Source organism: Panicum virgatum, chromosome 6K (genome assembly GCF_016808335.1).
Source record: "Panicum virgatum strain AP13 chromosome 6K, P.virgatum_v5, whole genome shotgun sequence".
In the NCBI taxonomy this organism is placed as follows: domain Eukaryota; kingdom Viridiplantae; phylum Streptophyta; class Magnoliopsida; order Poales; family Poaceae; genus Panicum; species Panicum virgatum.
Genome location: NC_053141.1, coordinates 12,710,162 through 12,724,170, shown reverse-complemented (window position 1 = coordinate 12,724,170; position 14,009 = coordinate 12,710,162). Strand labels below are relative to the sequence as shown.

Sequence of the window (14,009 nt, the reverse complement as noted above, 5' to 3'; positions counted from 1 at the left end):
ATCCATTTTTTAATTGACCATGTTCATGCTCAAGTTACTTGACCTTAACCCTTCTTAATAGTGCGACCTCTACAAAACTATAAAACCTATACTAACCTAAGTGTTCTTCTCAACCTTGCAACACTTAGAACTAGAAAGATCCTTAGTCTTGTTATAAGCTTGAGTTTGAATACCGAGATCGCCTTTTTGAATAATGAAATTGAGTGACCTTTTAACACATGATCCACTGAGCGATAATATTTTATTAAGCTGCACAAACTCATTAGTCACAATAATGTTTGTCATTAATCACCGAAACATACCTAGAGGGACTAGATGCTTACACTGAATTTAGTTGAGTCATGTTACAAGCTCAACGCTGAATCAAAATACAAGTTAAAGCCATAATCGGTCCATATTAACAAATAAATCCTCATTAACTGAGTGCAAAGGAAATAACAAGAATCAAAGTATCTAATGGTTAATCCTAGAACCAACTAGACATTTAAAGTGAATGCTATAATAGGTTCAACCTTCCATATATTTAACTGCTAGTGACAACAGGTCCCTTGACAGCCCAAATTTTCTCATACCTCTCTGATCAAAAGCTGAAACCTGCACAAAAATGAATGGCATAATAGGTTCAGACTAATTGTTATCTATGTGAAAAGACAAAAATAAAGTGCCAACTCCCTCCCTGTTCTATGTGCTTCAAGTGCATATACCCAATACAAGTGATTCAGACTCAAGAAAAGAAGAAGAGCATATACCTCCATGGGTGTTGGAGAAGTTCATAAGAAGCAGTGGAGTGATTGTCAGGACCATGGTGACTGCTGTAAGTCATCTTATCTTCTCATGTCAAAATTGTCCATACAGAAGTAGAAAGCAAGTTATGCCATTAGCCATATGTATTATTATCAGTGGTCAATATATACATACAGTGGATAACTGCATATACATGCTAGATTACATTTGTGCAGAACTTAGTAGTGGTGAGAAAAAAGAAAAGAGAGGGTTGCGCTTAATTACATGAGCATTGAAGAAATGATGATTACTGAAATCCAACCTATCAACTTTGAGTGGATCAATCTGCAGCAGCAAGGAGAGGTATTACATGCCATGTTATCTAGTCGTCCGACTAATCGCGATTAGTCGGGCTTATCGGTCCATGGACCTCGATAAGGGGCGCCGATTAGGTTGGAGCGACTAGTTTTCTAGTCGTCCGATTAGTCGTCGTCTAATCCCGATAAGTCGCGCCGATCAGCTAGAAAAACAATCAGACCACGAGCCGGTGGTGGGCTATTTTGCGTTGTGGGCTTGGGCCGGTGGTGGGCTGGAGAGGCGGCCCATTAGGTTTTAGGTATATAGAGTCACACAGCAGCTCCCAGCTCCAGACCACGACCGTCCGCCCGCTCCTCCAGACCACGAGCGCCATCCGCCGCCGCCCGCCAAATCCGCGCCAAAATCGCGCTGCCCCGCCCAAAAATGCGCCGCCCCGTGGACCGCCGGTGCAGCTGCTGGCCTGCTACTGCTACCGCGGCAAGACCCGGCGGCTGGCGACCCTCTTTCTTCCGCTTCCTAAGTTCCTGGCTCTGCCTCCGCCAGGCCTTGGGCGCCGGCGTTCTGCAAGGCTGCCACCAGCAGCAGCACCTGAAGATGACCTCCTCTTCCTCCGACGGTAAGTGGCATGCTTCTTCTCTGTGCTCTCCCCTCCCCTGCTTCACTATCTGCTCGTGCTTCTTCTCTGTGCTCTCCCCTCCCCTGCTTTACTGTCTGCTCATACTCGAGCTCCGCTTCCCCTCTTGCTTGCTATTCTTCTAGCTTCTTTCTCTCCTCTGCTTAGTGTTATGTGTATGTGCAGATGTGGATCGACGCCACAGAGCTGTGGAAGTGTTCCCGCACATACACTTCCACCATCATTGTTGCCTTCATGCTTGCTTTTTATTAAGTAATATGTAGTACATATATCATATCGGTCCTGGGACGCTAGGACGACTAGGCAGACAACTAGGACCGACTAGGCTCGACTAATCGGCCTGATCGACGACTAATCGCGACTAGTCGTCTGATCGGTCCCAAGGCGACTAGGTCCGACTAGACGATTTGAAAACATGGATTACATGATTAGGAACAAAAAGGCCACTTTATAACACTTCAACTAAAAGTGAGGAAAAACTGAATAAGGCTGCAGGTGCTCACTTTAATTTCTCTTTAACAGCATCCTCCTTTTCAAGTGCCTGTTACCTCCTCCATTACCTCGCTAATCTGATGTTTCCACTCAAACTGTGATGTGATAATGAGCACGAGCAGGAGGAAGATAAGAGCTATTGGCCTCAAACTGTTTGTGCAGTAGTGATACACACATGTCAAGTAAAAACTGATCAAACATAAATAGAAAGCTTAACTTGACTTTGAAGTAGCAAGGTGCAATTTGGAATAGTATTTACCTCCATGTTTATGTGCTCATCACTTAACAGCTCCGTGAATTTGGTGCGTACTTTTCCACCCTAAGTTTTTCTGTGACTAGTGGAGTCACTGAACAAGCCTCACAATCGCTGAATCTGTGCCTACAAGGCCTTCATAGACATCAAAAGTGAGTAAGTAAGGTACTTTAAGTTGATGTAGTATATACCAAAAAGTAAAGTAGCATAAGTTATTAAATTATATACCAAAAAAGAAAAACTTATAGTCTACTCCCTCCATCCTGAAATGTATGTTATTCTAGAGTTTTTAGGACAGATTATAGTTGTGTAGAAAAGACTCTCCTATCCCTAATTTTAAGCATTGGGAATGTGCTAATTAAACTAGCATGTCTTTTCCCATGCACCTCCCCCACATGTAGCTCTGCATAATATTGATAATAGATAAATTGCTTGACCTCATACCAATGATATGTTACATGATGCAAGAAAAGTCCATATATTATAGGTTCAAAAAAAATTATCCTATTTACAGACATTCTGGCATTAGATGATTCTTTTTCACTACAGAGATAAGGGCATACAAAGAACTTTAACTGCTGCGATTCATTCCACAGTTTGCTCAATGGGACACAGATGTATGAAGTGAAGTTTTGGCAGCATATAATTTTTTGTGAATCAATTAGCATCATACTGGTAAAACTAATTCACTTGCACTTCTTACAAGTGTACAGTACTCACCAGTGCACCCACAGACATTTTATCGAACACCATGGACGTGGGGGAGTCCTGCTCAACGGGGAGGGTGACAGGCGGCACTAGACGAGCGTGCGTCTATGTCTTCCTCCCAGGGGCAAGTAAAACAACCGGAGACAAAATCAGTCAAAATTTTCAAGGAACGAGATAGAAGGCAAAGTATAGGTACTGCTCACTAAAAGACTAGGGAAGAATTCAGGAGCGATGCTAGCTGATTGTTATATTCAAGACCTTCCCCCCAAGGCAGTTTGCAGACAACAATATCAAATCTCGCACAGGAAATAAATGCAGGAGAAAGATGAGGGGATATGGAATTGAATTCGTAGTGAATTAACGTGGCTTTTTACAAGCTTGTTGAGGACCAAATAAATGGTGGAAAAATGGAATTGGAGTCATGGAGGAGAAGAATTAATCAAGCATGGGTAGCATGCATGCTCACCTGAAGCTGAAGAAGCGGGAGCGCGAAGGGATCGATTTGGCTAGCAAGCGTGGTGAGGGGCTCGTCGTGGCGGAGCTCGTCGAAGCCGAGCGCGCGGGGGGTGGGGTGAGGGTGGGGAGAGGAAGCGTTGGCGGATGATGTTGGGTAGGCAGCACGCCGCTCGAAGGCCTGTACGGGCCCGGCCCCCTCCGCCGGTGTCGGAGTCCATGGGCGCCGCCGGCAGGCGAAACCCTAGATGCAGAGGGGGAAGGGAGTAGAGCGCATGGAAGAACTCGCAGGGGAATTCGTCCAGGGGGGAAGGGTGTGGAGCCGAGCACCGAAGAGGAGGAAGTGGAGGTGCGGCCGGAGGCCGGAGCCGTCGACGTCGCCGGTCTGGGAGAGAGGAACACGCGTCTCCTATTTAGATACATAGGAAACGCGGATTACCTATGAGAAGTTTTTCGCAGACTAATACATAGGAAACGCGGATTACCTATGAGAAGTTTTTCGCAGACTAATAAGAGACGCGAATTGTTAACACGTGTTTCCAATGAGTTATAAAAAACACGTTTAGTAACCATATCTCCTATAGTGGCGTCTTCTTTAAGGACTTCTTACATAGTATTCATTCTTTTTTTTCCCTATATTTTATTATAAGCTTGTATATGCAAAATATTTATCCGCGTGCATCCAATTTATTCATAGTATCAAATTATTTGTTCTTTTTGTAGATTAAATTATTTTGTGATGTTGACTCATTTGTTTTCGATATTCTTTTTCATTATTCATTCTATATAATCAAATGTTCGTAATGTGTAATATTTTATTTGTTGTATATTACTATTTGTTTGTTATGTTTAACTTTTTGTTCGTGATATGTAATATTTATCCTATACTTTGATTGTATAGGATCATTTCTTATTATTTATCTTATACAATCAAAGTTCGTGATGGGGAATATTTTGTTCATAGTTTATTATTATTTATTTGTTACATTTAGTTTTTTTCATAAAAATAATTATTTATTCGTGTTGCTAAATTATTTGTTCCCCGAATTCGAAATTAATTATTTAGTATAAAAAATATATTTAAAAAATATCGTGCACATATAGACAAGTTTAATCTTGATTTGAAGATCTTGTCATAAAAAAATAATAGTACTATCTAAATTTAATATATATACTCAGTTTAATAATTATAGTTTTTTTAAATTTTAAATTTGCATGCATGTGGATGACATCATCATTTTTGACTACTTGTGCATGCATATACATGCAGTGAAGTGGTGAAGAGCTCTGGTGATAAATTGGTCTGTACACGAAACAGTCCACCGATTCCTCTCGTGGATCACGGACGAAGGCCCCGCATGAAACAGTCCAGCAATGGTCAAACGATCCGAGATTGTTTCAAACCAACACGCTCCGCGAAAAATCTGCCGCGGTTCATCCTTCAGGTGGCGGCGATGGATTTTGTCTCCTTTAGTGATACCCAGGAATATCATTTGCATGGAACCACTTCGCCCAAGCTTGTCCAAGCTTCTCTCTAGATCCATCTAAAAGTGTAGTGTCAATCCTTGGCTGCACAGATGCTTTGCTGCGTGCTAAATCCTTGTCAAAATATGCAGTGACACTCCTTTTGCCAACAGAAACACGAACAAGATTGGCATTACCACCCCTTCTCTCTACTGCACAAGAAAAGTTCTTCTCTCTCAATTTGTTCCTGATTTCCATGCGGGCTTGATCTTCTTCATCACTTGCAAGATCAATCACACCATCATCACCGTGCACCCCTTGCAGAAGATCTCTCTCCAACCTGAGTTTACGTTGTTCTTTTTCCCTTTTATTCTCCATCGCCGCCTTCCGTAATGCCCTCATTGCATCCCTCACAACTCTGGGCACAGAGTTGCATGACTTCACCTCACCCACAATACATCCCAGATGGTCCCTTAGCCGAGTTGCACCTCCACCTCTGTTTGTGCACCCGCAATACCCACATTTGAAGCCTTGGCCAGCATACGTTCTCAATGTTTCCATCATTAAGCCCTACATTCCAGAAATACAAGCAAAGTTTGAGCAAAGGAAAGTATGAAAATAAAGAGCTGCCTGAATTGGCAGCCTATCTACAGTCCAATTTATAAGTGCAGAACTTAATTTTGCTTCCAGGTTAAGGTAGTATAAACATTTGTAGATCACAATGTGTTTTTAGGCCAATAGAAGCACAAAGTGAGATTGTTCCAGCTTACATATGCTACTAACTAGTCTGAATTTTATAAGAAAAATAATGTGAGCTATATGAAACGAAATCAAAAAATACATGATACATCATATTTTATTTATCTTAGTGGCTCACAAAAATTACAGCAATACATCATTGCTGAACGTGGCTACAAGTGCTTGCAAATTGCAACGAATCAACGAAGGAAAAGAGCAAACAAACAATCATATTCATTTAGATGTGATGGTCGATATGTACATGAGATCGTCTACTGCACTAAAGAAGCAGGGAGTCTCATCATACTCTGGTGTGCTGATGTCGGTCATGACTGGTCCACCGGCGCCGCTGCCGCCGACCAACCCGCTGACCACCTGACTGTGTGAGGCCTCCATCTCCATGAACAAGGCCCGATGTGCTGCATATGTACACGATGGATCAGCAGATTGGAGGGGAAATAATATAGAAGGAGGGGAGCGGATTTGGGTGGAGGGCGACGGGGAGATGTCGCCTCCGCCTCCTCCTGTTGGGGCTTGGGTAGCCGCCGCCGCCGCCGCCGCCGCCGCCGCCAGTGAGCTGAGGAGGAAGGAAATGAAATTTCTTGAGTTTCAGGTTAGGGTTCACAGTTTAATAGCAAGGGGAGACATATATGGGCTATTATGGGCCTTGGGCCAGATTGAAAATTTAAATTGGGCTGAAACTTTTTGACTGGTTTGCTTGTACTCAGCCCTACCAAAATGGCCGAATTTCACCGAAATTCGGCCCATTCGGCCCGAATCCCAAATCCTTGGTCGCGGCACGAAGCCAGTAGCCAACGCTGCCCGAGGCAGTGCGCCCCAGCCGGGGATGGGGCTTCCTATCTATCTTGTAGAAGATAGATAAATTATTCATCTTTAAAGCCCACTCTAGTCTAATTAGTATACACAAATGTTCAATATTTTTCTTAAACGTGTTCAACATTTTTCTCAAACATATTCAACATTTGACATTCAAAATATTGAAACTACATAGACAAAATATTGAAATTGTGAACATCAAATGTTGAAAATGGTAAATTCAAAATGTTGAACCATGTATGTGGTGCCTTCTTCTCCGCCTCCGGTGACCTAGCAGCGGCACGCGCGTGGCAGCCAGGGGTGGCGGCGCGGCGCCTAGGGGCAGCTGCGGCGGCGCCAGGGCGCGGTGGCGCGCGGCGGCAATGGCCGGGGGCGGTGGCACGCGGCAGCCCGGCCAGGGGCGGTGGGGGTGGCGCGCGGCGGCCCGGCCAGGGGCGATGGCGATGGCGCGCGGCGGCCCAGCCAGGGGCGGCGGCGTCCGGGGGCGGGGGCGCGCAGCGGCCCTACGGCTACGGCCGACACGTGCCCAGAGATTGTGGAGGCATAGGGTTTGGGCTGTAGATCTAACGGTTGCAGTTGTTTGCACGGATCTCAAGCACGGGAAGATGTGGAAGATAAAATCTACCGGAAGATGGATAGGAAATCCGGCCCACAGTAGATAAAATCTACCGGAAGATGGATAGGAAATCCGGCCCACAGTAGAAATCCGGCCCACAGTAGATTTCCTATCCTCCCTTGCTGTAGATTTGTTTTGCGGATGAAAATGGGCTGCCTTTTTTAAGGAATGTTGGCCGAAGAGCAGAGCATAAGCTAGGCCACTTATTTTATCACACAGTCGAACTAGGGATAATAATGGTTCAGTTTCGGGTTGGATATCCGCGGATTTCGAGTCTAGCGGGTTCGGGTTCGGGGATGATTTTTCACCTGAAATTTATCGGGTTGGCCCCGAAATTTATCGGGTTCAGTTTTGGGTTTGGCTTTTCATCTGTGGATACCCAATGGATTACCATTTGGAGTAAAAACTCATGTTTATTGTAAACTTAGTAATAAGTTTGTTTATAGACTATTAAATTTATTATAAGTTGACTTAGGAAATTATTTACTATTTATAGTGTATATGTTTATAAGAACTACTTATTGCTCTTACTAAATTGTCATACAAAGCGAGTTTCGGGTATCCAATCGGGTTTTGGGTATCCGCGGATTTTGGTTTCGGGGATGGATTTTCGAATCGGTGTTTGGGGTAGGTTCGGATTTTAAGTTCGGGTTTCGGTTTTAGATGCCTAGACACTCCACCCGACCCGTTGCCATCCTTAAGTCGAACTCATCATGCATATGCCCTAGGCTGGTAAATTGGAGACACATAAAAATTGAGAAAAAAATGGTGAACTAAAAGGCTTTGAACCCAAGTTTTGTAAACACTAAGGACTTGTTCAGTTGCACATGGATTCATTCCAAGCCAGGAATGATAGAGATAATAAGAATCATAATAAAAGATCGGAATTCATTCCAAGTCGAAACTTACTTGCAACAAAATAAACTTATAATAGGTGCAACAAGAGACCGAGAACCAATCCACAATAAACTTATAATAGGTGCAATAAGAGACCGGGAACCAATCCACACCTCTAGACTCATGGATTGGTCCCCGGTCTCTTGTTACACCTATTATGAGTTTATTTTGTTGCAAATAGTTTCTGACTTGGAATGAATCCCGGTCTCTTGTTATGTTTCTTATCATTTCTATCATTCCCGGTCTTGAATGAATCCATGTGCAACCAAACAAAGCCTAAGTTCACAAAAACCAATACACTACGACGGTCGATGTAACAACAGTAGACATTTGCCTCTATCTAAACTTGGTACCGCAATAATCTCCTAGCCATTCGTAATGCTGATTTCTTTTGCAAAATAAATCAATAATTTAGCCCGAGAACAAATTAGTTTATATAGTGAAAAAATACACTACTTGGAGAACAAATTATTCTTATAATCGAACTTAAACCTACATATAAACAAATAATATTAACATCAAGAACAAATTAGTATACAAAGTGGACAAAATATATATGAACAAATAGTTCTGCATGGAGAACAAGCTCATCCACGTCACAAACAAATCGTTCTGCATGGAGAAGAAGCTCATCCATATCACGAACAAATCATCCATAGAGATGAACAAAATATGTATACATGATGAACAAATTAATATAATAAGGGAAGGAAAAGAAAATAAAGGAAAACTTAAATAATAGAAATGGAAGTAAAAAAGAAAAAACAAATACAGGAAAGAATATAAAGTAAAAGAAATATGGGGATAGAAAAGAAATGTCAGTATATTTTTAAAAGTAAAATCCCAAACTCTTTATGATGCACATGTTGACACAACAATTGGCAAGTTCAAAGCCATTTGTTGGTGGCTTTTATGCCATTTTACTGGGCCCGGTATTGTACTACTTATTAGATGATAAATCAGTATTGAGTTCAAGTGGTGTTAGCTTGGACATTTGTGAGACCTATATTTTTTAGATAAAGGAGAATCCAACCTTGAACATTCACATGTGAATGTCTACAGCCAATAGTTATAAGAATTCTTAGACTCCAAAACTCAAATAAGGACCTGAAAACATAAGAAGGAAAACTCTAAAATAAAGAAAGAAATCAAGAAGACTAAGATTCAGTTCTTTTCTTTGTCCACGTTTCATCCTTTCACAATCTTGACACATCACCAAATCATCACATCCATCGGCTTCTTAGAAACTTGATGTCTCTGAATTATCTGATGCCACTGAATATCCACCGGAGTTCTTGCCCAGTAGCACCACCCCATCATGAAACGATGGTGATGCCACTGTCGAGATCGACATACTCCTCAGCTAGTTCTCCACCTTCCTCGCCACGATGTAGGCGATAACACAGACCAACAAGGCATGGGCTTCCCAAGAGCGACGCCTCCAAGGGGGAACGTGACGCAACTACCACCGCTATCGCCTGACCAGAAGGTCAAGGCTGTTAAGCCCAGGAAGATCAAGCTGTGATAAGGGGAGACGGCAAATGATGGACGCTTCCGAGGAAGGGAGCGGCGCCTGAAGGCATCGCTGTCATTGGCCCTAGAGGGACAAGGCTTTCGCCATTGCGCCACAACCCCTAAACACTGCAGCAGTTGCGGCAATAGAACACTGTGTCAGACACCGCTCCATGAAAGCTCCATATGGAGCACCGCCGGCCGTGACGCACACCACGCCTCACCGGCCAGAAGGTATCGCCACCAAGCCGTCGCTGCTCCCCACAGCCTCTCCACGGGCGAAGGCTGCCTGCTCTATGCCTTCGCCGAATCTCACCGATAACGCGCACGTCATGAGCCACCGGTGCCAGGCTGGGGCAACCCACACAATTACGAGACGCCGACGCTGCCCGACTGTACCGTCGTCGCCCCCCCACTCTGGACGCTGTCGCAGCCGACGACCGCCGCAACGAGTCGGCGTCGCCGAATCCGCCCATAGGGCACCCGGATCCAGATGCTGGCCAGCGCTACCTCGAGCCGCTGCTGACTGCACCAGCCCCACGATCCCATCAACGAACACGAGACCATCCCCCTAGAACGCAGATCCACCATGCCGGCCTCCTCCCAGATCCACGTGAAACACGGCCCGTGGCCACGAAACTTCCCCGCCGCTGCCTGCCTAGCAGGGCCGCGAGCTTCCGCAGCCCTAGTCGAGCGACGGTGAGGAGGGAGGGAGGGTGCAGGGGGGGCAGTGGTGAGCATGGAGTCGCCCATGTCACCCTGGGAGGGGACACGGGGGCCCTAGGAGACGGGGTGACTTGGTTACTGTCGGCCCCCGACTCCTTTTTCTTGGTGACATCTATATTACAAATGCTCAGAATTATTTTAGTGAAGTTGCAAGTTTCAGCTCATGAGGTTAACACTATGACCACATATAAATTTAAACCTTAGTTTTTGTTATCTGAATATTTATTCTTACATTAATTTTATTTATGAATTTACCTACAATAGTGAGATCATATCTTCTAGAGTAGCTAGTTTATGTATATACCACGGAAATAAGTACATATATTCATGTATACCTAGGCAGAGCAGAAGGAAAGGAAAATAAATTGAACATAATAAAACTAGATAATGCATGTGATTAATATGTGTAGTCCTTTTTTGTTCTTATAGAAAATGTCAGCAAAAAGCTTTCTCGCTATTACCACACATTTGTAAACTGAGACAAAAAGAATATCAAAGAAAAAAATGTAGTCCCTTGTTAGGTGTGCGTGTGGCTGCATGCAACAATGGCTCATTCAAAATATAAAAGATGGAAAAGGACATGCATGATTTTTCAACATCTCCATACACAAACGGGGTGTGCATGTGAGATCTTGTGGTGTCAGCAAGGAATGCCGAGCTATTTGGATCTAGATCTATCTTCACATTCCGCAAGACATATTCTTCACCAAATACATATTTGCATGTGGCTTATCTAATGTCAGTCTCTGCAGAGTTTTAGTCTACTAATAACTAATTGTTAGTCAAGTTGAAACAGTCCAATATGCAATTGCGCGGTTACGATATATTGTGTTTCTATTATTAGTCCTTGCACTCTCTATTTATACTTATAACTTACAAATGTAAATCATCATAGATTGCTCGCATCCAACGAAGTATACATAGAAAATCTAAGCTCGATTATGGATGCAAGATATGTTGCTCTGTGTTTATTCGTCATACTTATTTTACATGGAGACCCTACATTAGCAGGTTTGTGTCCATGGATATTTGTCTCTTTTTTTTTTGCCATATTCACATATTTCTGATGACATATTGATACAGAAGACATCAACTGAAAATTTGTTTCATCACTTGTTTTTCCCTTACAAACCGAGTATTGGATACTGATGCATATTTGATGATTATTTTATTCCAATCAAAATCAAGTATGCTTATGATCTACTAATGTATGAATATATTTCTTGCAGAAACTTGTAGGCAGTTTGTTAAACCACATCCATTCTGCTTTAGTGCTATGTGCAAGGCGAATTGTTACTTGGAACGCAAATTCTCTGATGGTTCATATGTAAAGGGATATGAATGTCAATCAAATGCATTCCACTCTGTGTGTGTTTGCTATTTGTGCAAAAATTAGTCACTTCAAATAGAACTCAAGATATCCTCTTGTGTTCCAATCCATCGTCATAAGTATTGTCTAAATAATTATATGGTAGCATAGTTCACTAGTTAGCTTTCTTCTATCCATAGATAGTATTGATTAACTAGTCATTTTTCTAGACTGTTTTTTTTGCTAATTTCTCATGTACGTTTGCTTGGACAATTCTATGTCAAGAAACACATGTTTTAGTGCTAGATACTTTAATAATAGATTGTATTCCTTTTAAAATAATTTTAAGAATATTTTGGTCTTCTTATTTTTTCTGTCAATTTAGCCACATCTTGAGCTTTATGTTGAAATTAATTCATCTAATTTCCTTCCTTATCATCTAGAGGCATGTGTATGTTTTGATATGTTCATCAATATTCTTGGCTTTGATGATATAATTATGGAGATAAAATTATGCATTCGTTGCTATAGAACATCTCCAGCAATATTATGACCAACTTGTAATTAAATTATGTGGAGGAGGAAACAAAATAAGATAAAAATGCAAAAAAAAGAAGTATAAAGACATAAGCCAAAGAAAGCAGATGTGAAGACAATGCCATAAGTGCCCTACACATATCGAAACTATATATCATAACTTAATATATAATAGAATTTCATTTTGCAAAATTTCATTTTTACATTAATAAAGTATTTTTTACAGAAATCATGTTAAATCTTAAAAATCACTGCATCCTCACAATCCTCATGCTTCGAACAAATATAATGCTCACTCCTAAGTTTCTTGCCAAGCAAGATCAAATGGCCTTGAGATAAAAATAAGGGAATAATAGAAAAGAGCTGGGTGGTGAATCATGACAGTGCAGCCATGGTCGACAGCCTTGGCACTGAGCTGCATGTTTATGCCTGCTAGAAGTCCTATTTCTTCGTGGTTTGCTAGCTGCTTCCATTTTGTCCATGCTTAGCATGCTTGAAAACAAAGAGCTTTGCATTATAATTTTTTCCTAGAAAAACATAGCGAGCCTGATTTTGAAACGGTAAATAAAATTGGCTAAATCTGGTATGAACACGAGGCACCCTAAAGGTTAAGCAAGCATCCCTTTCTTCCCCTTGACTAGTACTCCTTACAATATAATACGCCCCAATCATTGGAGCAACAACCAAAATTCATACTCTCCCTCCCTCCATCCAACAAAGTGTTCCATTTTTAGCAAGCAGGTCTTTATGAAGGAGAAAAGGTGTGGGTGCCCTTCATTAAACAGTCAGTCCGTCTTGGGCGGTTAAATGCATAGTTAACTCTTGATTGGTTGCCCGAGCCCATTTAACTGCCGCTGAATAACTTGATGGTTGGATTGTTGTTTGCCACCATGGGTACTCGAGACTTGTATAGAAACTTGAAGTTTTCAGGGTGTAGCAAAATTTACAGATAAACTGGAACCATGTATGCCATCCAATACAATACATAATCACTTGTTGGTTATACATACCATTGTCAAGTGTATGTTTAGCTTTAGCTCCAGAAGAAGGCATGAAAGAGTTTTGATCTCGCGCATTAACACTGAGAGTAACTAACTTCCTGGGCTTTAACTCTGCACCTGTCCCGGGAAGAACCATCGACTCCATTCCATCTCCTGTTTTGTGGACAGCAGGACAAGCGTCAGCGTGACCCCATCCTCCACAGGGACCAAACGAAATCCAAGACATATGAATTCCTTATTCACCACAGTTAACTTCCAGTTATGTGTTGGAGTTGTTTGTGTTATGTTGACGTATAAGAGCAAGAGCAATAATCTCGCCCGCTGCTGGCGAAATGGCTCCAGCGTGGACAGCATGCATCACTCTCTCCTGCTCATCTCTCTCTTGGGACAGCAACGAACATACAGCCATGGGAGCCAATGGGAAACCGGGAAGCACACAGCACAATGCTCTTCACCCGCTTTTTGCCGGCGCATCACCAGACGCTTGCTCCACTCTCTCCTTTCTCTCTCCTCCATGTCGAATACCGCCCGCTCCCAGCCCATTATAATACTTGCTTTAATTGTAGCAACACCGGATTTCCGAGGTGCGTGGTAATCAACTAGTACTGTGGATGACACTGATTTGACAGTAATTGTTCTTGGATTCCCATATGATGAATTGATGATCTCAAAGGAGACTTGCCGGTCGAGATGGCAATAACAACCATGCTGGAAGAAGATGGAGGTTATCGGTGGCCGCTGGCAAGTTGTCGCTGCATCTCCTACTCTCTGCCTATTCTTGCTTGTCACCC

The 14,009-nt window shown here is 42.6% G+C and overlaps 1 protein-coding gene and 1 long non-coding RNA gene across 5 annotated transcripts; both read right to left on the bottom strand.

Moving 5' to 3' along the window:
- Window positions 1-262: 262 nt before the first annotated feature.
- Window positions 263-3,987, bottom strand: LOC120711809. 4 transcript variants are annotated; one of them, XR_005690489.1, is made up of 7 exons: window positions 3,595-3,983; window positions 3,141-3,243; window positions 2,427-2,555; window positions 2,179-2,317; window positions 1,009-1,068; window positions 750-828; window positions 263-594 (listed from the first exon to the last, which is right to left on the bottom strand). It is a non-coding gene; the product is annotated as an uncharacterized LOC120711809 (long non-coding RNA). The 4 variants fall into 4 exon arrangements; XR_005690488.1 differs by having other exon boundaries at window positions 3,141-3,239; XR_005690490.1 differs by having other exon boundaries at window positions 2,179-2,262; window positions 3,141-3,987.
- Window positions 3,988-4,753: 766 nt separating this feature from the next.
- LOC120711808 lies at window positions 4,754-6,217 on the bottom strand. Its single transcript, XM_039997457.1, has 2 exons — window positions 6,091-6,217; window positions 4,754-5,615 (listed from the first exon to the last, which is right to left on the bottom strand). Exon 2 carries the CDS (start codon window positions 5,607-5,609, stop codon window positions 5,052-5,054), a length of 558 nt encoding a protein of 185 aa, XP_039853391.1. The 5' UTR covers window positions 5,610-5,615; window positions 6,091-6,217; the 3' UTR covers window positions 4,754-5,051.
- Window positions 6,218-14,009: the final 7,792 nt, after the last annotated feature.